We start from the raw sequence: 24204 nt of genomic DNA, 5'->3' as shown, positions 1-24204 counted from the left end.
ATTTGAGCCTGGGAGGTTAAGGCTGCAGTGAACTGTGACTGCACCACTGCACTTAATCCTGGGCATGGGTAACAGAGCGAGATGCTCTTTCAAACAAAACAAAACAAATAACAAAAACACTGAAGTCCAGATGGGACTCTAGGACTCACATTTTTTACTCACATGAGATTTTACTTGCATTTTTCTGTAACAATTTGAATTGTAATTCAAGCACTATCTTTTGACAGTATGACATAAATTTCTCTATTGGCAGATAGGTTTCACCAATACAACTAATATGTATGCACATATTTTTGCATACCTAAGCATGTCATTTGTATATGCTTTAAACCATTAAGTCCTGTTTCTAAGAATTCTGTGCCACACTTGTTGTACTTGACAAGCCAGGTGAACCACCTAAATTAGGTCATTTCTCTGTTAAACTATTCTCAGCCGGCTATGGCTGTCCTGAGGAGACTTCAGTGCTAGCTCTCCACTGAGGGGCTTGCCAGTGACCTTGAACGTACCACAAAACTGCTTTGGGCCTCAGTTTTCTGAACCTCAAATGAAAGAGGTAAGCTACTTATTACTACTGTCGCCTAATATCTATGATTTCAGAATTTCCTCCGCATCGTGAAACTTGGCAACATCCTAAAAACAGAGTGAAGACCAAACACTCTTTGAATAGTAGTAATTTTCATTTGTTGACTATGATTAAAGCTAGCTTTGTTTAGAAGTCTTCCTGAGGACTATGGACCAAGGCCTAGAGCCTGGGAGAAGTCTCTTGGCTCTGGCACAGTTTTTCATCCCACTGCTTACATGCAGGTGGTGGGGGTTCAGTACATGCAAAATCACATCAAACGTTCTCAGAAGTTACATTAAAGCAGAATCACATCAAGGTTTGGGTGTAAGAGTACATCTGGTCAAAAATTACAGAGGCATAATCACTAACCCCATCTGACGTTATCTTATGTGTAGGACAAGGCAAGAACCAGGTCATTTATCTTTTAGGGAGTATAGTGACTCAGGCAAGACACATGGGGGCTATGTACTCTCTTCTGTTTTGTCTTCAAAGCATCTTTCCAGAGAGCTGCATGTCCCACAGAGTCAGGGACTTTCTGAAATTGTGTTGACAGGAAGAAATGAACAAATATTCTTATGTTTGCTACTTTGTCTCACATATTTTACAAGTTTTACAGAAATGGATCAAGTGCTATCTTATTAAATTTTTTAAATTTTTATTTATTCATTTTTTGAGATGGAGTCTCGCTCTGCGCCCAGGCAGGAGTACACTGGCACAATCTCTGCTTACTGCAACCTCTGCCTCCTGGGTTCAAGTAATTCTCCTGCCTCAGCCTCCCAAGTAGCTAGAATTACAGGTGCCTGCCACCACACCAGCTAATTTTTGTATTTTTAGTAGAGATGGGGTTTCCCCATGTTGGTCAGGCTGGTCTCGAACTCCTGACCTCAAGTTATCCGCATACCTTGGCCTCCCAAAGTGCTAGGATTACAGGCATAAGTCACTGCATCCAGCCCAATTGCTATTGTAAAAAGAAACCTCTGCAGTTGCTTTCACATTTTGGAATGTGGCAGAAAGAAGTGTGCTCTTTTGTTTGAGAAATACCTAGAGGGGGGTTTGATTATAGAAGGTGATTTCTCCAAGGCATATTCTGGAAAGAGGAGATTCTAGAAGATAACTAAATTGTTCTGTAGGTAAAGTAGAGATGGTGGAGTTGCAGTGCTAAAATGAGGTGTGGCTGTATCAATGCAACTGGCTTAAGCTCTTTTCTGTAGCCTCCACTGGATCTACCCCCCAACCCAAGTAGCATATAGTCTAAGTAAAAACAGTGTGCTTCAAAGCAAAGCAGACTTTGAGACAAGACCTTTAGCCCCAGTCTCCAATCAGACTGTTCTCACTGAGCTCCTCCTTCTGTATAGAGAGTTTTTGAGTCACTGCTGACAAAGGAGAAAGGTACAGGAACCATGGGGACTCCAAGATGATACAGAAGAATGAGGGTAGAGAAGAAAGTTAGCCCTAGGAGCACAGCAGCAGGCCAGGCCCGAAAAGGAAAGACAGTAATGTAAATTTCCTGTGCTGGAGGGTTGGCTGAAGGACTTGGAGGATGGCAAGACTTGATGTCCAGCTTGAATTTGTTTTCCAAGCAGTGCCCCTCTCCATTACCCTAGGTTTTCAGCAAAGGTTGAAACCTGCAATTGTCTAATGTCAACAGTGCTTTGGAGAATGAAGGAAAGGGAATCCCTATAGGGGATTCACCCAATGAGGTGAAGTAGTAGAACAATAGCCACAGGGCAAGATGAGAAATAGGAATTCAGCAGAACCATTCCGAGGGAGGGGTGACTTGAAGAACAGAAGCCACCATGCCTTCTGCACACTCTGCTCCTCTGCTGTGACATCCACCACACACACAGGCACACAAGCATAAACACACACATGTGCACGCGCGCGCACACACACACACACACACATACACACACAAGCACATGAATGCACTCATGCATACCCGGTACCCTACCAGGAATCCTCAGAAACCTGGAAGGAGGCAGGGCTTCTCATAATATTTGGGTTGGGGACGGGACACTCACCATTTCATTTGGATGTTACAGGACAGGGTATTCTCAGAAGGTTGGAAGATTAGCAAATGGCTTTCATTTGAATGTAAATGACAGAAAAAAATAGTCTTGTTATATTAGCAAACCATCATCAGCTGTTATTTCTCTTTAAAAGAGTCAAAGTGTCCACTGTAATACAAATTATTTGTCCAATTGTTGGCAACATTCTCAACAAGTTATTTTTTGAGATGGAGTTTTGCTCTGTCACCCAGGCTGGAGTATAGTGGCATGATCTCGGCTCACTGCAACCTCTGCCTTTCAGGTTCAAGCGATTCTCCTGCGTCAGCCTCCCAAGTAGCTAGGATTACAGGTGCCTGCCATCATACCTGGCCAATTTTTGTATTTTTAGTAGAGACAGGGTTTCTCCACGTTAGCCAGGCTGGTCTCAAACTCCTGACCTCAAGTGATCTGCCTGCTTTGGCCTCCCAAAGTGCTGGGATTACAGGTGTGAGCCACCAAAACAAGTTTGGTTTCTGTTTTCATCTCTTACTTCATCTGACCTAAATGCACACCTTGTACTCACATGTGCTTGTTAACCTGGCCATTCTTTCATTTTCCAGGCCCCCTGTCTTCCCTGGGTCTTTTCTAAGAAAACCTTCACTTAAGGGGTCTCAAAGAAAGGCCTGGTCCACTCACATGGGTTGTCTCCTCCTACTTGTCATAGTGGTTTTAAAACTGGAAATGATTTTAGTGCTAGATGCTTCCTGTGCTCCCCATGTGGCGTATTAGAAGTGGGAGCACCAAACATGCGACTGTAACAGGAGGGAATATGCCATATGTGCTGCAGATCTCAAGGACCTGGCTTCATCCTGATTTACTCTGTAAGTGTCCATGATCATCACAAGCTGAGAAAGTTCCAGACCCTCACTGTACTGTCACTTCTAAAATCAAAGTTTAAAGTATGAGATCAGGAGATGATTCTGCGAAGGCAGAACTTTCTGATTATTCATGGAAATACATGAGCAAATGCATTTTGTGTATGACGATTATAACAAGAATTCCTGCCAGGGAGAGCTTTGCCTGTGTTAGAAAAATACCATCCTGCCCAAGGTAAAAGCCGAGTATACAGAAGCTGGGCTTGGCTTGTTATATAAGAAGCTCCTGGGTGAACCCGGAGGGAGGTCTGAGTCTGAGTGTGGATAAAACAACACTCAATGTGCTTTTTCCTATTCTCTCACAACAATCAACACACACAATTTCTGTGACCAAATGTGTGGGAGTTTCTCTCCACACCAAACAAGCAATCATTTCTGTGTCAGATACCAACCTGGCGCCCCCCAACTCGATTTTGACACTATCTATCTGGAGATAGTGTCAGAGCCCACAGGGTGAGGGCTCAGTCTCCAAGATGGTCCCCTCTCCCAGATACCAGTCACATGTCAGGGACTCCAGAAGTTCTGATGGACCAGCTTCAGTTTGGGGTTGCTACAACCACTCTTTAAGTTGGGTTAATTTGCTAGTGTAGTTCACAAAACTCAGGGAAACACATCAACCAGTTTGTTATAAAGGATATTACAAAGGATACAGGTGGAGAGATGGGTAGGGCGAGGTACGCAGGAAGGGTGCAGGGCTTCCACGGGCTTTCCAGCCTCCAGGAATCTCATTTGCACAGCCATTTGGAAGCTCCCTGAATGCTGTCCTCTTGGGTCAGCTCCAAGACAGAAAAAAACCTATGGTTTTCACCCACAGTTCCTGGCTCATAACTCCCATAGCCCTTGTTACAGTCTTTGGTTATAATCTTGGGGCACTTGAGGCCTCAGAATCAGGCCTCAGAAAATAGAATCTTTCTCTGACCTTCCGCCACCCTTCTTTCTCTCCCCAAGACAGGAATCTTCCCCTACTTTTCTGTCTTGGAGCTGACCATAAATTCCCTGAGCTACCTTGTTTGATTGTAGGTCATAAGATCCCATATCCTGGAGGAAGGAGCGCTGCCCAGAGAAGCCAAGAAGAATCTGAAGACAGGCCTTGCTGGGTCTCCCCACTCAGTCTATTAGCATTAGATCATATCCTTTTTGTCCAAACACATTTCTACATAGCTGTCAATCATGCTTATCTGAGGACGTCTGTATAAAAGGCCCAAGAGGACAGCATTCAGGGAGCTTCCAAATGGCTGCGCAAATGAGATTCCTGGAGGCTGGAAAGCCCGTGGAAGCCCTGCACCCTTCCTGCGTACCTCGCCCTACCCATCTCTCCACCTGTATCCTTTGTAATATCCTTTATAACAAACTGGTTGATGTGTTTCCCTGAGTTTTGTGAACTACACTAGCAAATTAACCCAACTTAAAGAGTGGTTGTAGCAACCCCAAACTGAAGCTGGTCCATCAGAACTTCTGGAGTCCCTGACATGTGACTGGTATCTGGGAGAGGGGACCATCTTGGAGACTGAGCCCTCACCCTGTGGGCTCTGACACTATCTCCAGATAGATAGTGTCAAAATCGAGTTGGGGGGCGCAAGGTTGGTATCTGACACAGAAATGATTGCTTGTTTGGTGTGGAGAGAAACTCCCACACATTTGGTCACAGAAATTGTGTGTGTTGATTGTTGTATATATATAGGTTTTCATCCACAGTTCTTGCTCATAACTATATATATAGTCTCACCCACTATATATAAAAAATACCATGAAGAAAAGGGGAGAGAAAGAGGGAGAGAGGAAGAAAGGGAGAGAGGAGATGTTGTGCTGTTCCATGATGGGCCCTCCTGAATCCCCAGAAAGTTAAAAAAAAATTCACAGAATGCTTGGTGAGACTGCATTTCTTAGGGAACCATTGAGGAACTGAGGAGCCAAGCGGCTCTAAGCCTACACGATCACAGGGAGAAGAGGCCCCTGGCTGCATTTGAGGGATGTGGCCATGCTCAGAGGAAGATACAGCAGTAGACCCAGTGAGCAGAAGTGGAGGTGCTGTAGCAAGTGTGTTTGGGAAGTGAACACGGCTCATTAGTGAAAAGATCCACACACACAGAGCACTGATAAAGGAAATCTGATTTTGAGTTAAGACTTGAGTGAGAGAGGTTATGAAAGCAGCTCATTCTGTCCATCTGGGACATAAGGTGACAAATCCTTACAGGAAGAAGAAAACTATGCCTATTTCTGCCCTTGAATGGAGTGCAGGCATGCCTGGAAACCGTGACAGGTGTACAAAGTAGAGCCTATTCTCCTCCTAGGACAATGATTATAAGACCTGACCAATAACTCAGCATCACATAAGCCATCAATAGAACCAACCGCATGTCATAAAAGCAAAAATAAGTATTAACTAATATAATTACCAAAATTATTCTTAATTTCTATAAAATAGGCATAAATGTAATCCTGACCAATAACTCAGCATCACATAAGCCATAAATAGAACCAACTGCATGACATAAAAGCAAAGATAAATATTAACTAATATAATTACCTCAAATTATAAAATTATTCTTAATTTCTATAAAATAGGCATAAATGTAATATACACATGATGTTACATGAGACTCCAATATGCTATAAAATGAAGAGCCATAAAAACCTCCACCTCCCAGGTTCAAGCGATTCTCCTGCATCAGCCCCCCGAGTTGCTGGGATTACAGGCGTGTGCCACCATGCCCAACTAATTTTTGTATTTTTAGTAGAGATGGGGTTTTTCCATGTTGGTTAGGCTGGTCTCAAACTCCTGACCTCAAGCAAGCCACCCACCACAGCCTCCCAAAGTGCTGGAATTACAAGCATGAGCTACTGCCTCTGGCTTCTTTTCTCTTGATAAGTGACCTGAATTAAGCAGTGCTGCTTGAAGTCAGTCAATCAAATTTCCTTAAGACACATTGTAAATACTACTTGTTTGTTGTTCTTGTTGTTGAGGATGATGATGATGGTGGTGGTGTTTTCTCTGAAAACACTGAATAGCATATGGCTACATGTTCTCTTAAGAGGTAGGACCTTCTGGAGGGTATCAAGTGAAATTAGTTTATACTATGGTGTACCTGACATGGAACAACTTGGGAGCAGTGGTTTGGGAGTATTTTATGAGTCAGGATTGCATTACACTGCATGGATTAGAGACCTGTCTGTAAATAGGGCTTAGTCCTTCCCAGTAGCAAGAAGAGGATGCAGCCTGGGGCTCACACAGCTGCTCAAAGATAGTAGTCAAAGACCCAGCTTCTCTACGCACCTGCTCTGCATCCTCACGCTCCTGCATCTCCAGGCATCACGACCACATTCCAGGCAGGAAGACAGAAGAAGGGCAAAAAGTGTATACCAGCCATGTTTATTCCTTTTTATGAGGAAATTAATAGCCTTCTCAGATGCTCCATCAGCAGACCTCTGCTTGCCTCTCATTGGCCACCATGAAACAGGGCCTCTTAGCCACAATGGAAACTGAGCAGATTCCATTCCAAATGAAACCAGTGTTCCATAGTAAACAAAAGAAGGGGAACCAGGCACAGTGGCTCATTCCTGTAATCCCAACACTTTGGGAGCTGAGGTGGGAAGATCACTTGAGCACAGGGCTTCAAGACCAGCCTGGGCCACAGAGTGGACTCCTCATCTCTACAAAAAATACAAAAACTGGCTGGGCACAGTGGCTTACAGCAGTAATCTCAACACTTTTGGAGGCTAAGGCGGGTAGATCATGAGGTCAGGAGTTTGAGACCAGTCTGGCCAACATAGTGAAACCCCATCTCCACTAAAAAACCACAAAAAATTAGCCAGATATGGTAGTATGTGCCTGTAATCCCAGCTACTTGGGAGGCTGAGGCAGGAGAATCACATAAATCTGGAAGGCAGAGGTTGCAGTAAGCTGAGATTGCACCATTGCCCTCAAGCCCAGGAGGCAGTGCAAGATTCCATCTCAAAAAAAAAAAAAAAAAAAATATATATATATATATATATATATATTAGGCAGGCATGGTGGCACATGCCCATAGTCCCAGCTACTCAGGAGGCTGAGGCAGGAGGATTGCCTGGGAGCTGAGTCTGGGAGGCTGCAGCTACAGTGAGCTATGATTGCTTCACTGCACTCCAGCCTGGATGACAGAGTGAAACTCTGTCTCTTTTAAAAAATAAAATAGCCACGCGCGGTGGCTCATGCCTGTAATCCCAGCACTTTGGGAGGCCGAGGTGGGCGGATCACCTGAGGTCGGGAGTTTGAGACCAGCCTGACCGGCATGGAGAAACCCCATCTCTAGTAAAAAAAAAAATACAAAAAAAATAGCTGGGCACGGTGGCAGATGCCTATAATCCCAGCTACTCAGGAGACTGAGACAGGAGAACCGCTTGAACCCAGGAGACGGAGGTTGTAGTAAGCCAAGATTGCACCATTGCACTCCAACCTGGGCAACAAGAGTAAAACTCCATCTCAAATAAATAAATAAATAAAATAAAAAAGAAGAAGGGGAGAATGGACATTCCGTAGGCAACTAACAACATCCTCCTACAGGTTGATTTATTTTGAGGTAGTAATTCAGGGCTTTGCTGCAGCATACCCCATGCTATGGGTCATGTTTAAATGGCAAGGACAATTAACAATTTTTTCACATATGTTGTCTGAGCTTAAACTGATGTACTTTTAATAAATTCTGCCATGTTCACTTTCTCAAGATTATCTGCCATTTAAAAATATGTAAAACTGGCAGGGCGCAGTGGCTCATGCCTGTAATCCCAGTATTTTGGGAGGCTGAGGTGGGTAGATCACCTGAGCTCAGGAGTTCGAGACCAGCCTGGTCAACATGGTGAAACCTTGTCTTTACTAAAAATACAAAAAAATAGCTGGGTGTGGTGGTGTGCGCCTGTAATCTCAGCGACTTGGGAGGCTGAAGCAGGAGAATCACTTGAGCCCAGGAGGCAGAGGTTGCCATAAGCTGAGATCGCACCATTGCACTCCAGAATGGGTGACAAGAATGAGACTCCATCTCAAAAAATTATAGTAAATAAATACAAATAAAAAAATACAAAACTCAATTTTAGGATAAATGACATGTCCCAGAACAAGTGGGCTCAAAGGAACATTAATCATCTTCATCCAGTATTTTACATGCAAAAGGTTATCAACTGACCTCAGAGAAAGAAGAGGACTTGAGACCATTGGGCTTATAAATGAAACAGAAGCCCAGAAAGTGTAACTGATTTAGCCAAGGTTTAGTTATCAACAAAGATAGGACAAAAATCTAAACTTCTGGATTTCCGGTTCAGTGTACTTTCCACTACCCAGTTAAATGTATATCTAACCTTGGAGCCCATTTCTTTTGGGAGGAAGAAGAATTGAGTCACGCAGCTTTCACTTTATCCCCATCATTTCAGATTCTTTCCTAACCCACTTATTTAGAGTCCCTCAAGACCTGAATAACAAAGCTTGTTACTTAATGACTTAATGAACATAAACATGTCATTATGGAATAAGTTACACTCCCAAAATAGTACAAATATAGAAATGAGTCTATTATGATCTGATTAGTCTCTGACCCTTGAGTTTATTCTGCCTGTTAGGCAATTAGCTTCAAGGTTTCTTGTTTCAGTTATCAGAGCTCCCATGATAGGAGGCCAAATAGATAGCCTCCTTCGATGTTGTGATTTTGTATGGGAAGGCTTCATCTGTACACTCAAATGGTCAATTGGGAAAGGATGGTGCAATCCATGTGGTCCATCCCTCCTCCAAGAGAGAGAACCTCTCTCAGCATCCCTGTCTCGTTTCCATAACGCATATGCAGAAGGACCTAAATGTCAGGGAGCCATTATTATTTGAGTAGCTCTAAATTACGTAAAAATTCTTCACTCTTGACCTGAAATTCACCATTTCATAGCTTTCATTCATTGATGCTAGTTCTGCACTTGGGAGCTATATGGATGTCAAACCCCATTTTCATGGGACAAATGTTTGAAGAACACCATTATGGTTCTGGTTCATTTTTTCTCCAGTTCCTTCTATTATGCTTCATGGGCATCTTAGTGTCCTTCACTATCCTGAACACCACCCTACCAATAAAATCCAATTATCAAAGTACCTAGACCCAGGCATGTTCAGAACCAGAAACAATACCAAGAATAAGGTGTGAACAGCACCCAATGGGGCCATTTCATCCTTTATTTTGGACACTGAATTAATGTGGCCTTAAATTACATGAACAGTCTCATCCCAGTGTTGTTTCATATTAAGCCTGTGGTCAGATGAAAAAACTATTACTGTTTTTCTAGAGCACTGTCATTACACCAGCTCTCCCTCTCCAGAATGTCACACCTATACTCACCTCAGGCATATCACAGAAGCAGTCAAAGAAGTAAATGTGTCACATTAATTGTTTTGTGGCTGTCAAAATAGTAATTCAGTTGTAATGACGTACTGCATTTGTTGTACACTGGCCTATTCCAGGCACTGTGCTAACAACTGTACCTCTATTATCTCCTTCAATCCTTATGACAACCCTCTTGAGGAAGATATTATCCAGGCTGACAGATAAAGAAGAGGCTCATAGGCTGGGTGTGGTGGCTCACACCTGTGATCACAGCACTGTGGGAGGCCAAGGTGGGTGGATCATTTGTGGTCAGGAGTTCGAAAACAGCCTGGCCAACATGGTAAAACCTCATCTCTACTAAAAATACAAAAAATTAGCTGGGTGTGGCTACTTGAGAGGCTGAGCTGGGAGAATCACTTGAACCCAGGAGGCAGAGGTTGCAGTGAGTCGAGATTATGCCACTGCACTCCAGCCTGGGTGACAGAGTGAGACCCTATCTCAAAAAAGAAAAAAAGAGAAAGAAAAAAAAAGAGAAGAGGCTCATAGAGGTGGGATAGTTTGCTTATGATCATATGCAAAGGAAATAGAGAAGTTGGGGATTCAAAGACAGGTCTGTCAGAATTCAAAGCCTTTGCTCTTAGCTATAATTCTACTGTGCCTCTTTATCCTAAGCATATAGAAAAAAAAAAGTGATTAAATGATGACTCTTCCTGCAGCTTTATAGCCAAGGAGGGCAGACAGAATAAGAGGAATGGATTTGGAGTTCTATTTTGGTTAGAGTATAGGACAGATACTCTTGTGCATAAAATCTTATAGCCTTTTACCCTCGGGGAGTTAAAGCTAAGTGTTCTAGTAATTTACAGAAATATTTAAAATGGCAATTTAATGAGTGTCCTTGGCAGCTGGCATTGTTGTGCTCGTATAATACAAAGTAGCTAAAAACAATACATGGAAAGCATCTAAATTCTTATTAAAATATCAAAAATCAAAGCGCAATGCAAACACTGGCCGCGATTATCTCCAATCAGCTGGCTTGAGTTTCAAAGCTCAGTAAGTGACATAAAAGGAAAAAGAGCTCTATGATTCATTTTAAAACCTTTTTTTTAAAGCCCTGGTCTGCTACCAGCTGTCCCTTAACTCCATACAATGAGAGCAGCTGCAAAAGATAACTGCCAACATGAAAACATGATCAGAATAGTAGCTGACCCCAGCAAGGAGCAGACCTTTCCCAAACAGGATCAGATCATTGACTTCGGCTTTGTGTTCTGAGCTTGGTCTGTCACCCTTCTAGGTAACAATCCTCTGAAATTGTGTATAATGATGGCTTTGAGAGAGGCTCTAAAAAATGAGAACTGTTCAGTGGATGGAACCACATTCAGCTAGCTAAAAAAAAAAGAAGACAAAATCTTTGTCTGTTTGCTGCAGTGGGGAAGACTGAAACCTGAATTAAATGGGATAAGGCATTTAGTGTTTTCTTACTTTGAAACTCTATTCTTGACTCTAAGTAAATCCCTTTTTGAATCCAGTCAATTCTGTCAAATGGCCAATCTAGACAAGGATGCCCCCACATCAGGGCCTTTGCACATGCTGTTCCTTCTATCTGGAACATTTCAGCCTCATGCCCATCCTGTAGTCCTGGCTAGCTACCGCTCTTACTTTATGTCTCAGCTAAAGTATCTCTTTCACAGGTCTTTCCAGACTACCCAAATGATCATAAGTATGATAGTTTTTATGTTCTTGTACCCTACAGATAGATTGTGCTCTATAATAGGCAAAAATAATGCCCCCCCACGCCCCACCCCCCCCCACCCCCGCTCCCCACACACAAAACCCAGGTCCTAATCCCCAGAGCCTATGAATATGTTACCTTACACAGCAAAGGGGACTTTGCCAATGTCAGTAAGCTAAGGATTTTGAGATGGGAAAATTATCCTGAATTATCCAGTGGGCCCGATGTAATCACAGAAGTCCTTGAAAAAGTCAAGAGAGGGGGTTTTCCTTAGAGCCTCCAGAAGAAGCCTAGCCAGACTGACAAGTAGATTTTAGTGCAGTGAAACCCATTTCAGATTTCTGCTGCCCTGAATTGTAAGATGATACTTTTATGTTCCTTTAAGCCACTCAGTTGTGGCAATTTGTTACAGAAGCAATAGGATAAGAACACAGGACTTATTATGCTTTTATTGATTTGTTGTTTTGTCTTTTCTGTTTAACTATAAGCTCTATAAAAGCAGAGGCAATGTCTCATCTACCTTCTTATCCTTAGCACCTAGTGTTCCCTTTGGGGAGACTGTATATAGAAAAAGTGCATTATATACTTTAGGTGAGAGTTTGATTTTTAAAGAGATTTTAATGTAAATACGTATTTCATTAAAATGAAGGGAAGGAGATTCCAGAATCATTAGATAATTCGTTCTTAAATTTTTTTCTGAAGCATGATCTGTTTTGTGACCCTAGTCCCTAGGACATGGATGAAAGCATATCATCACTAATTTTAGCATTCGATTCCCTAACTTGAGTGTAAAAAACTCAGCACTACATTTAGAATGCACCGTAGTCATCTGAGCTGCCTAGCACTCTGGTGCGGTAAAGGGCGAGATGACAGAAGTTAGGAGAGGGACAATAAGTGAAGGAGGATGGAGAGAATGGCGTTTCTCTTGCCTCCACGGTCCTGTGAGCGCACTTACCTTTGAGCTACAGTCAGAAGAGCCCCAGCCCGGTCCTGAAAAGCTTACTGTGCACTCCACTGCCACCTGCTGTCAGCCATGGGTTTGGTCAAATACAAACTGCCAAGGCTTCAGGTCTTCCTGTCTTAAAGATTCAGGATAGTCCAAAAGTTATAGACGAATGTGAATTCCCTCACTTTACATAGCAAACAGTATGAAAGTTCTTTTGCTCCACACATTCTTGGCCACACATGGTATTTTTAAGTTTTTAACTTAGCCATTTTGTTGGGTTTGTAGTGGTATCTCATGGTTTTATTTTGCATTCTTATGACTAACAAGGTTGAGCACTTTTCAAAGGTGTTTATTAGTTGTTTGGAAACCTTCTTTTGAGGGATGGCTACTTAAGTCTTGCCCATTTTTCTTTTGGGTTGCCTGTCTTCCCTATTGATTTGATGACTTCTTTATTCAGGACAGGAGTGCTTTGTCTAATCTGTAATTTTTTTTTCTTATATTGAGGTTTGCCTTTTCATTCTTATAATGGAGTCTTCTGATGTTCAGTGTTCCTGATTTTAACGCAAATTCCAAATTTATACATATAGATTTACATAAATGTAAATTTAACACAAATTGTAAAGTCCAATTTATCAATCTTTTCTTTTATGGTTCATCTTTTTTGGGTCTTGTTTTATTTTGAGACAGACAGGGTCTCGCTCTGTCACCCAGGCTGGAGTTCAGTGGTGCAATCTTGGTTCACTACAACCTCTGTGGGCTCAAGCAATCCTCCCTCCTGAGTAGCTGGGACTACAGGCACATGCCACCACACCTGGCTAATTTTTTTGTATTTTTGCTACAGATGGGATGTCACCATGTTGCCTAGGCTGGTCTTGAACTCCTGAGCTCAAGTGATCCACCTGCCTCGGCCTTGCAAGGTGCTGGAATTACAGGCGTGGGCCACCATGCCCAGCCTTTTTGAGGTCTTGTTTAAGAAATCTTGGCAGGCTGGGTGCAGTGGCTCACACACAGGTGTGTAATCCTAGTGATTTGGGAGACTGAGGCCAGAGAATCGCTTGAGGCCAGGAATTTGAGTCCAGTCTGGGCAACATAGTAAGACTCTGTCTCTACAAAAAAATTTAAAATTATCCAAGCATGGAGGCATGTGCCCGTAATCTCAACTACTCTGGAGGCTAAGGTGGGAGGATCATTTGACCCTGGGAGGTCAAGACTACAGTGAGCCATGATCGCACCACTGCACTCAAACCTGGGCAACAGAGAGTAACCTTGTCTGAAAGCAAAACAGAAAACTAAGACCACATGAAAGTCATGACTATATTCCCCTTTTATCTTCTAGAAACTTTACCATTTACCCTTTCACATTTAGATCTAGCATCTACCTGAAATTGATTTTTGTGTAAGTGTGACATAGGGGTATGAATTTTTTCCACTGAGATATTCAATGGAACATCTAAAAAACACTTTTCCCTTACTGCACTGCATGCTGCCCTTGCCACGTGTGTGTATATACATATCCTTGCTGTGTGTGTATATACATGCCCTTGCCATGTGTGTGTATATACATATTCACACACCTGTGGACATGCCCTGGACTTCATTCTACTGATCATCTGTGATCATTTATTTATCCTTGGGCCACAGCCATGTATTCCTTGGAACAATAATAATTACAACAGAAGCAATAATTATCATAAAAATAACAGAAGCAGTTATTTTTTAAAGCCCACAGACTACTGTGTGGCAGGCAGTTTGTCCACCGCTACTTCTAGCACACCCAGCAATGAGACAATGTCTTTTTTTTTTTTTTTGAGACAGTCTTGCCGTCACCAGGTTGGAGTGCAGTGGCGCGATCTCAGCTCACTGCTACCTCCGACTCCCTGGTTCAAGCGATTCTCCTGCTTCAGCCTCCGGAGTAGTTGGAATTACAGGCACACGCCACAACGCTCAGCTAATTTTTGTATTTTTAGTAGAGATGGGGTTTCACCCTGTTGGCCAGAATGGTCTCAAACTCCCAACCTGGTGATTTGTCCCCCTTGGCTTCCCCAAGTGCTGGGATTACAGGTGTGAGCCACTGTGCCCGGTGGATAGTGCCTTACTGTAGTCTCCAGTGGTTAATCTGGGTCTCTCTTTCTGCACTAAATATTAACGGGAACTACTACTACTATTACTACTACACAGCTCATACTCACATACCATTTACTATGTGCCAGGCACTTTTCTAAGCACTGTACACACAGTAATTCATTTAATCTTCCTGATTAAGTCTTTGAGGTAGGTACTATTTATCTCTTTTACAGATGAGAACATTTAATCACGACTTGGTCAAATTGCCCAGCCAGTAAGTGGTGCGACCAGGACTTGAACACAGGCCAGTCTGGCTCCAGGGTCTGTGCTCTCAACTACTACCTTTGGTGCCTATCTTATGGGCAATGCATTTTCTTGCAAACCACAACATGCAGCCAGGCAACAGAGCAGGAGCACTAGTCTCCAACTGGGTTATACACTCCATGCACGTGATGGAGATGTGGCCGAACGTAAAAACCTTTAATGATGTGACTCCTGTTTTTTCCTTTCCAACCTCGTCACCCCCCAAAACCCCCAAATGTACTGTTCTGTGTTCTTTTATGTAGTGATCAGTGAGAAATGACAAGAGGAGACACAGGAAAAAGTTTCTTACACTCACAGGTCCTAGAAACAGAAGGCACAGCACACCAAGCACAGCCACGGCGGGGAAAGCACCTGTCGGGAGGCAGGAGCAGCAGGAGCCGGGGGAGAGCCTGGGTGCTTACTGGAGTTTCCGAGGAGATGGCAAGGTAGAGCAGGATGAAAAGTTTGGAATAGGCTTGTTGGAATAATTTCAGTGTGCTCTAAACTACAGAGGTTGTCCCTAGTTGCCTGTTACCTGGTCCTGGGATGATTTAAGGACGAGGAACATTGCCTCCAGGGGTTTCAGGGCCAGACAGGGGAGGTGTGGCTCAGGGCTAGTTTGTATATCTAAGGTATGCTCCCACCTGAGTTCTTTGCTGTCTAGAAGAACTGGGGAGTCCCAGGAGGGACAATCACTCCCCAGAAGGGAAAGTTTCTTAATCTTATACAGAAAACTTTAAAAATATAAACAGTACATGTACTCTGTGTTCAAATGGCCCATAGTGCTCCAAACTGCCATGTGCGTCTTTGTCTCCAAGTACGTACTGTTCCTTGCTTTGGTTGCACCTGTTTTTTTTGTTTTTTTGTTTTTTGTCTTAAAATCTTAGATCAGGCCAGGTGCGGTGGCTCACACCTGTAATCCCTGCACTTCGGGAGGCCTAGGTGGGCGGATCACAAGGTCAGACGTTCTCGAGACCAGCCTGGCCAACATGGTGAAACCCCCTCTACTAAAAATACAAAAAAATTAGTTGGGAGTGATGGCTTGCACCTATAATCCTAGCTACTCAGAAGGCTGAGGCAGGAGAACTGCTTGAACCCGGAGGCGGAGGTTGTAGTGAGCCGAGATTATGCCACTGCACTCCAGCCTGGGTGACAGAGTGAGTCTCCATCTCAACAAAAAAAGTCTTAAATCCACTTCTCTGAGATCAAAGCACTGAAGCCCTGATGACCCAGAAGTACAGTTAAGAGTTTTCTTTATATCACACCCCAGGGAGTACAGCACTTTTCATAATGCTGCAATTATTGGTTAATTTACCTGTTTCTTCTACTAATTATAAGACCCTTCGCAGGGGCTGAGGAGTGGAAAGAGGTAGAAACGTTGCTGGAATGAATGAATGAATGAGTGAGCAAATGAAAGAAACCCTCCCTTCCAGAGACAATACTCCACTCTTCCTGTCTTCTCCACTCTTTATCATGAACTGTGTCTCCCACAGGGGTGTTGTCTTCTTTTATGTTTTACATGTATCAGTGACCCCTATCTAGGCCTCTTACTGGTGGAGCTGGAGGTGGCTGAGGAAGAAGGCAGGCTCAGAGTTTTCATTAGTCAGTTACTGAGATCAATAATCTGAGTTTTAATATCATATTATTAATTTATTGGCAAGATAAAAATATATATTGGATCAGATATTTTAAACTAAAAATAAAAATTCTAGCATTCATAGTTTACCCAATGTTAAAAGTACATTTTAAGAACCTAATCCTGGCCAGGTGTAGTGGCTCACACCTGTAATCCCAGCACTTTGGGAGGCCGAGGTGGGTGAATCTCTTAAGCTCAGGAGTTCAAGACCAGCCTGGGCAACATGGTGAATGCTTGTCTCTACAAAAAAGTACAAAAAATTAGCTGGGCGTGGTGGCATACACCTCTTGTCCCAGCTACTTGGGAGGCTGAGGTGGGAGGACTGCTTGAGCTTAGGAGGCAGAAGTTGCAGTAAGCCAAGATCATGCCACTGCATTCTAACTTGGGTGAGAAGAGTAAGACCCCATTTTACAGACACACACACACACACACACACACACACACACACACACACACACATCCTTCCAACAAGTAGTAAGCAAAAGGTATTATTATCATTGTAGAGATGTAGAATGAAGCTCAGAGATGCCAAATGACTTTGTTCAAGATACCAAAGCTTGTAAGTAACAGGGGCAAAATTCTAATTTGAATCCAGGGCTTCTAATTTGAATCCAGGACTAAATTTGGAGCATTTTCCATTAAGCCACACTGCTCACTGCTCCTTGACTTACATTTATTTCCCCTCAGCTTATATTTGTCAACATTTACAAAAAGGATACATGCTTCATACTTGTAAGAGCTGAGTTAATGATCATTTTGGATGTTCCTCAATGTAGGTAACCAGCAAAGCCCTCTCAAAAGGCAGTTAGTTAAGAGAGCAGCGCCACAGAAGCAAGCATTTACAAATCTCTCATAACCGAGGCCCTGGTATACAGACGTATTTTAAGGGCCTGTATGTTTCTAAGGAGCATACGAAGTGCACAACAGCTTCTAAACAACCTCTCTAGGTTTTGTTTCTTATGAAATGATAAAGAGACATCAAATGTTTCTAAAAAATCAGTAAAATCAGGGATATAAGATTCAAAGTACAGTGATTGCGTACTACAGAAATAGACAAAGGGTAATGAATCTAGTGAAGAATTATGCACATGATCATGAAATGTAAATTGTGACAATGTGAACAAAGGAGTCAACAGTGTATGAAAATCCGAACTCATTTTTAGGCATCTAACCAAAATAAAAATATCATACAAAATTTAGAATGATTTTAAATGTTTTCTGTGTTTTATCAGCAAGAAAGCCAATTAATCCTTTACTGTGAAATTTAATACTTAAAAATATTTACACTAAAATTAACTTCTGTGTTGAATGATGGTTGAATTTCTTACATATGCTTCTGAGTGAGTGGTTTTAAAAATCCATGCCAGTACATGTATCTATCTCTGCAGCTTTTATAAAGGTATTCCTGTACTGTGATCCTTCAAACAAGGTAGTTTCAAAGACTTTCTTTTCAGTCATCCTCAAGATTCAGGGAAATGTGAAAGATTCAACTTTGGCAATGGCTGGGACCTCTGCCCCAATAATGCTATATTCCTAAATGCATGAGATATACATTAATCAAACAGAAAAGAGAAACACCAAATCTTTTAGTATATATTTTCAACTGAGAAAATATAAACAATATTTGTACAGTATTGCATTTTAAGTATTTACATAGCATTAACACAGGAAGCAGTGACAAACATGATACATTTACAGTTTTTTGTTTTTTTTTTTTTTTTTCCTAAGACAGGTCTTACTCTGTCATCCAGGCTGGAGTGCAGTGGTGCTATATGGCTCACCACAACCTCCACCTCCTGGGTTCAAGCAATTCTCGTGCCTCACCCAAGTAACTGGGATTACAGGCATGTGCCACCACACACCGCTAATTTTTGTATTTTTTGTAGAGACAGGGTTTTGCCATGTTGGCCAGGCTGGCCTCGAACTCCTGATCTGAAGTGATACACCTGCCTTGGCCTTCCAAAGTACTTGGATTGCAGGTGTGAGCCACAGCACCCAGCCTTACAGTTTGTTATTTACAGTCTTTAAACATAATTGAAAAAGCAAAACTTGCAGAGAGAACTCTTAAAATATTAAGAAATTAAAATGTATAAAAAACAATATTGGGAAAAATGTCACACATTATAGCTTAATAAATGTAAACTATGTTAGAAATGCAAATATATTTCATGGAAAGAGTATACTGACCTAATACAGGTATACAAAGGAATGAATAGGTATCATTTCATGAGATGCATATTAATCCAACAGAGAATTAATTGACTGCCAGATAGGGTGAACAATTGGAATGAGGCAAATTGAATCAGCAATAACACAATTTAAAATTTCTAAGTAAACTTGAAAATGCCTTTCAATATTTATTAAACCATAAGCACATAAAACATGAAAATATCAAACTGAAAACTAGTCTTGAACTTGGAATCAAATTATTTTGTCAATGTGAGAAAATACAGATAGCTCTCAGTTTATAAAATAATCTACAGAGACAAATGATGGGGACTGTTTTAATTATCATTAAAAAGTACTATGCTGAAAGCAACATTTGGTTTTTTTTTGCCTCACTGTCAGTGTTAATTACTTAGTAGTGTATTAAATACCACACACAATGGGAAAACAATATTTTCTATTATATCACATTATATATTCCCAAATTATAAAAATAAATCTTTCTGCAAATAAAAAACAAAAACAGAATAGTTTACATTACAAGTCTTAAAATATATGGCAAACTAACCTGATATCATGACATTTTCTTTTGGCCATGATTATACTGAGTCTTTAAGTTATTTATTCAGGAAGTTAAATCAAAAATCTTTGATCCACCAATGTTCTGGATGCCAAATTCTTTTGTCCTACTGTATTACGGATATATCTAAAAATCTGGAAAATTAAAACAATTCAGAATGAAAAGAAATATAAACAAAATGAAATATGCACATCAATTAAAATATCTAGATTAAATTAGCTAATTCTCTCAACTATTTTCATGTTTCAGGCATCTGAATCCCAGAGTGAAACACAAAGTTATTTCAAGATGGTAATTTCTTTCATAGTTTCAAAGCAATGTATGTTCTCATTTAGAATAAATTCTTATGAATTAATAATACAAATTCTCTCATGTTCACAGGGATACACTTTAAAATATTTAGAAAGGCAACTTTCTTCTAAGTCTAAAAGCTATGGAAACATCAAAAGAATCTACTCGCTAAGGACAGAATTTCTTCACAATTCTAGATCACTGTCAAGGACTAATAAATTGCATCTTACTTGTATATATTCTTTGACATATATGGAGAAAATTTAGTTGACAATAACACCATTTCAAGAACAGATTTGCCATTTCTTGGTATCTCCATTTCAGAGTCCACACTCGTACACGAAGTTGCTTTTTATTCACACAGGTAGGGAAGGTGTCAAAGTTGCAAGCTAAAGGGGTCTTCCCTTTGGTGCTGAGCCCTGAGCTAGCTCTCCAGTGCTTGCTTTTTTGTTACATTAACATCTATCTGGTAGAGAGGGTGAAAAGGACTCTAATTACTGTTCACTTGTAACATCTAGAAGACTAGCAGTTAAGTGTCTTCCTATAGGATTCCTCTTCCAAGTATAATCAGGCAACTTATGCCCTCCACTAAACCCCAGTATTTCATTGACCCTGAAGGACAGAGTGCAGTTGGTTGAAATGATACTCCTTCTTTTGGTGGGGTTAGTCATATTCTAAACCTTTACAAAATTGTAGTGAAAGCAGACATTGTTACTCTCTGCTATGAAAATATGTATCTACTACTAACATATTTCTCTCAAGACAATGTAGAAAAATTTTTTAAATTTACCTCTTGTTGTAGATATGTAAGGAAGGCTGCTAAAATAAAATTTTGGCAAGCCAAATCCACCACACAGAAGAACAGCAGATCAAAAATAAGAAGGGTAGCTTCATTTCCATAATACAGGACACTGCTGAAAGAATAACCTTCATCTATTAAAAAAATTTAGAAAATATAAATTAGAAATTTTAAAAAGGAACAAGTCTGTGATAAATTTCTGGTGATAAAATTTGGATATTTAAAAACAGCATATTAGAAACATACTATATACAATACTTCATGGCTTACACAAAAATAAACAAAAATTTTAAGATTTGCTACTCTAAAAGAGGTTAAAAAACTCATAAAAACTCATAAAAAGCAGTTGTTTTTTTTTTGGTTTTTTTTTTTTTGAGATGGAGTTTTGCTCTTGTTGCCCAGGCTAGAGTGCAGTGGTGTGATCTTAGGTCACTGCAGCCTCTGCCCCTCAGGTTCAAGCGATTCTCCTGCCTCAGCCTCCCCAGTAGCTGGGATTACAGGAATGCGCCACCAGGCCCAAATTATTTCTTTATTTTTAGTAGAGACAGGGTTTCATGATGTTGGTCAGGCTGGTCTTGAACTCCTGACCTCAGCCTGCCTTGGCATCCCAAAGTGCTGAGATTACAGGCATGAGCCACAGCGCCCGGCAGCAGTTTTATTTTTTTTTAATTTTTATTTATTTACCTCAGCCTCCCAAGTAGCTGGGATTACAGGTGCTCACCACCATGCCCAGCTAATTTTTGTATTTTTAGTAGAGAGGAAGTTTCACCATCTTGGCCAGGCTGGTCTTGAACTCTTGATCTCCTGATCCACCCACCTCAGCCTTCCAAAGTGCTGCGATTACAGGCGTAAGCCACTGCACCCAGCCAAAAACAGTTTTAACATTAGGACCAATGGTTGGTAACTGCTAGTAGTATAAGTTTCAAAGACCAGTTAATGAATAACCTTTCTCTATTTCTTTATATAACTAAAGGCTAAATTAATCTTATAAACATTCCCTAAGATAGAGTAAATTAGAGGAAAAAACCCATGAAGGCACAGAATAGTACATAGTGTTCAAAAGTTCAAGAATTTATCTCAAATAGTCCCCCTAAGGTTTTGTTCTAAGACCTCTTTTCACTCCACCAGTGGGTTTCATCCTTATTGGGATATGAATACCCTTTTTAAAAGATTATGACGAGGCTGGGTATAGTAGTTCATGTCTGTAATTTCAGCACTTTGGGAGGCTGAAGCAGGAGGACTGCTTGAGGCCAGGAGTTCAAGACCAGCCTAGGCAACATAGCGAGACTCCATCTCTACCAAAAAAAAAAAAAAAAAAAAAAAGCTGTAGTCTTAGCTATTTGGGAGGCTGAGATGGGAGGATTTCATGAACCCAGGAGTTTGAGGTTAGAGTGAGCTATTAATATGATCACACCACTGCACTCCAGCCTGGGCAACGGAGCGAGAACCTATCTCTTAAAAACAACAACAACAAAAAAACTCTGATGAAAACAATAGACTATTTCACCAGGGGGGAAAAAAGTATACATATACAAATCTTGCAAATAATTTCAGGGAAATCCAGAGAACCACTGAAGCAGTCCATGGATACCGAGTTAGAAACATCTGCTTTATACAAGAGGGCATCTGAAGTGCTGGTTATGTTCTCTCTTGACAAGGGTACTAGTTACAGGGGTATATCCACTTATGGCTTGTACTAGTAAAGGTTTTTTTATTTTTTATTTTTTTTGCAGTGGCGCAATCTTGGCTCACTGCAACCTCTGCCTCTCGGGTTCAAGTAATTCTCCCTACCTCAGCCTCACAAGTAGTTGGGATTACAGGTGCACACTGCCAAGTCTAGCTAATGTTTTGTATTTTTAGTAGAGATGAAGTTTCACCACGTTGGCCAGTCTGGTCGGAACCCCTGACCTCAGGTGATCCACCTGCCTCAGCCTCCGAAAGTGCTGGGACTACAGGCATGAGCCACCTCCTGTAATTGCTTTTTTACAAGCTATAAAATTGTTCAATAAAAAGATCAAAAGATTTGATAATCAAAAGATTTTTTAAAAGCCATAAAATTATTAAATCAAAAGAAAAATATCTATAAGTACTTTTCTTCTCAAACTTCGAAAACGGTTATCAAGTTCTGTAAAGGGATTTAAAAGATACCATTGTAAAAGATGCTTTTTTCCACTGGTTCCATGAATTCCATTCCAAGAATTCTTTCAAGAAGCAACTTATCTTTTATAAAGTAATCCATTTCCTTATGAACCTAAAAAAAAAAAAAGACAGCATCACTTCAAGAACAGCAGCAGTGAAATAATGCTTTCCAATTAATGTAAAATCAGTGGGAGGGAAAATGAAAAATGAATAGTAACAAAGAAAATCTGTTCTTCAAAAAGACCGATTTTTTTTTTTTTGAGACAGAGTCTCCCTCTGTCACCAGGCTGGAGTGCAATGGCACGATCTTAGCTCACTGCAACTTCTGCCTCCTGGGTTCAAGCAAATCCTCCCACCTAAGCCTCCCAAGTAGCTGGGACTACAGGCATGCACCACCATGCCCAGCTAGTTTTTGTATTTTTAGTTAAGACGGGGTTTCACCATGTTGGCTAGGATGGTCTTGATCTCCTGACTTCTGCTGGCCGCAGCCTCCCAAAGTGCTGGGACTACAGGTGTGAGCCACTGCGCCCAGCCAAGACTGAATTTTCTACACTGAAACCTATAACAAAATTCTCTTTAGAAATGTTTTAAATTTTAAATGCCCTTAGTAGTATTTAGGGCTAGATATACTGAAAATCAATTTATACAAAGCTTTTCAGAAATATAATCATAGCATAACACAAGGATTTCAATAATGAATAATAGAGTGATATTTTGGTAACTGGCTAACAAAACTCCAGTGCACACACAGTTTAAGGGAATCATCATTATGTTAACAGACACATAAAACCTCATTTTACTTTTGTATAACCTAACTCTAAGTCATAGTTAATGGCTAGAAATGCCTTTTTAAAATATATCATTCCTATGTATTGAAAGTGACAGACAAAAAAAGGGAAGGTCCTAAGGAATGGTTCTAAGTTTACTGACTTGGTTGACTTGAAGAAATAATTGACATTCCCACTTAACTTTTTAAAAATTGCATTTGATCCTAGCTTAAATATAAATGTTGACATACATACATGGTCAATGAAGGAGCCAAGAAATTTATTCATCATATGATACGCGTTTATACTCTGCTCCAAAGTACTTGCTGATGAACTCAATAGCCTAGCAGGGCCATTTTTCTAATGTAAAAAAGAGAAATGAATAAATGCAAAGTCTTATGTTCTTGGTATCCAGAAACATTAAATATTGACAAAATATATCTTAACTGTACTTTATACAAACCCTTATTAGAGTCTCATGAATTTTGTCATAGTGTTGTCTCATCTGGTTAGAAATTGCAATCTGAAAAGTCTGACCATCTGTGTTGGGTACCAAACCTCTCTGGCTACACAAATTTTCCTGAAAAGTTAAAAAATTTAAGTTAACATCAATATTATAAAAAATTTTCTGCCTCAAAAATAAAATATAGAACTTTTTTTCAGCTGTTATCACATATTACAAGATTCAGATGCTAAGTGAAATTTACTGAAACTGTATTTGAGAAACAGAGTCTACCATTATCCAAGTTTCCCAGATTTTGCCAATTTCTACTTTATTCTAATTCATACTCCTTTACAGGTTTTTATATCATTTCCTTTCCTCTACTTAAATATATTTATTCATTTACTTATATATAATATATAAATATATTTATCACATGTTATAATATATATTTATATATTTAAGTAGAGCAGATATACATATTTAGGTAGAGCATATATATATATTTAAGTAGAGCAGAGTACAGGA

General features: G+C 40.6%; 1 protein-coding gene across 3 annotated transcripts in view; it reads right to left on the bottom strand.

The window, feature by feature from the left end:
• TMEM67 (transmembrane protein 67) overlaps positions 1-24204 on the bottom strand; it is an 86809-nt gene that overhangs the window by 8485 nt on the left and 54120 nt on the right. For 2 of the 3 annotated variants that reach the window (XM_012438594.3, XM_012438595.3), the window contains exons 24-28: positions 23698-23814; positions 23490-23594; positions 22477-22579; positions 20320-20462; positions 17633-19372 (exon numbers count right to left, since the gene is read on the bottom strand). In XM_012438594.3, the coding sequence (XP_012294017.2) occupies positions 19292-19372; positions 20320-20462; positions 22477-22579; positions 23490-23594; positions 23698-23814 (549 nt within the window). In that variant the 3' untranslated portion in view covers positions 17633-19291. Of the gene's footprint in view, positions 1-17632; positions 19373-20319; positions 20463-22476; positions 22580-23489; positions 23595-23697; positions 23815-24204 lie in introns of those variants that run through there. The other variant, XR_010345579.1, reaches the window with a different exon arrangement.

This window comes from Aotus nancymaae, unplaced genomic scaffold (assembly GCF_030222135.1).
Source record: "Aotus nancymaae isolate 86718 unplaced genomic scaffold, 86718_ANA_hifiasm-v0.15.2.pri h1tg000036l, whole genome shotgun sequence".
NCBI lineage: Eukaryota > Metazoa > Chordata > Mammalia > Primates > Aotidae > Aotus > Aotus nancymaae.
Note: the sequence above shows the minus strand (reverse complement) of the source record. Positions and strands in the feature narration are given on the sequence as shown.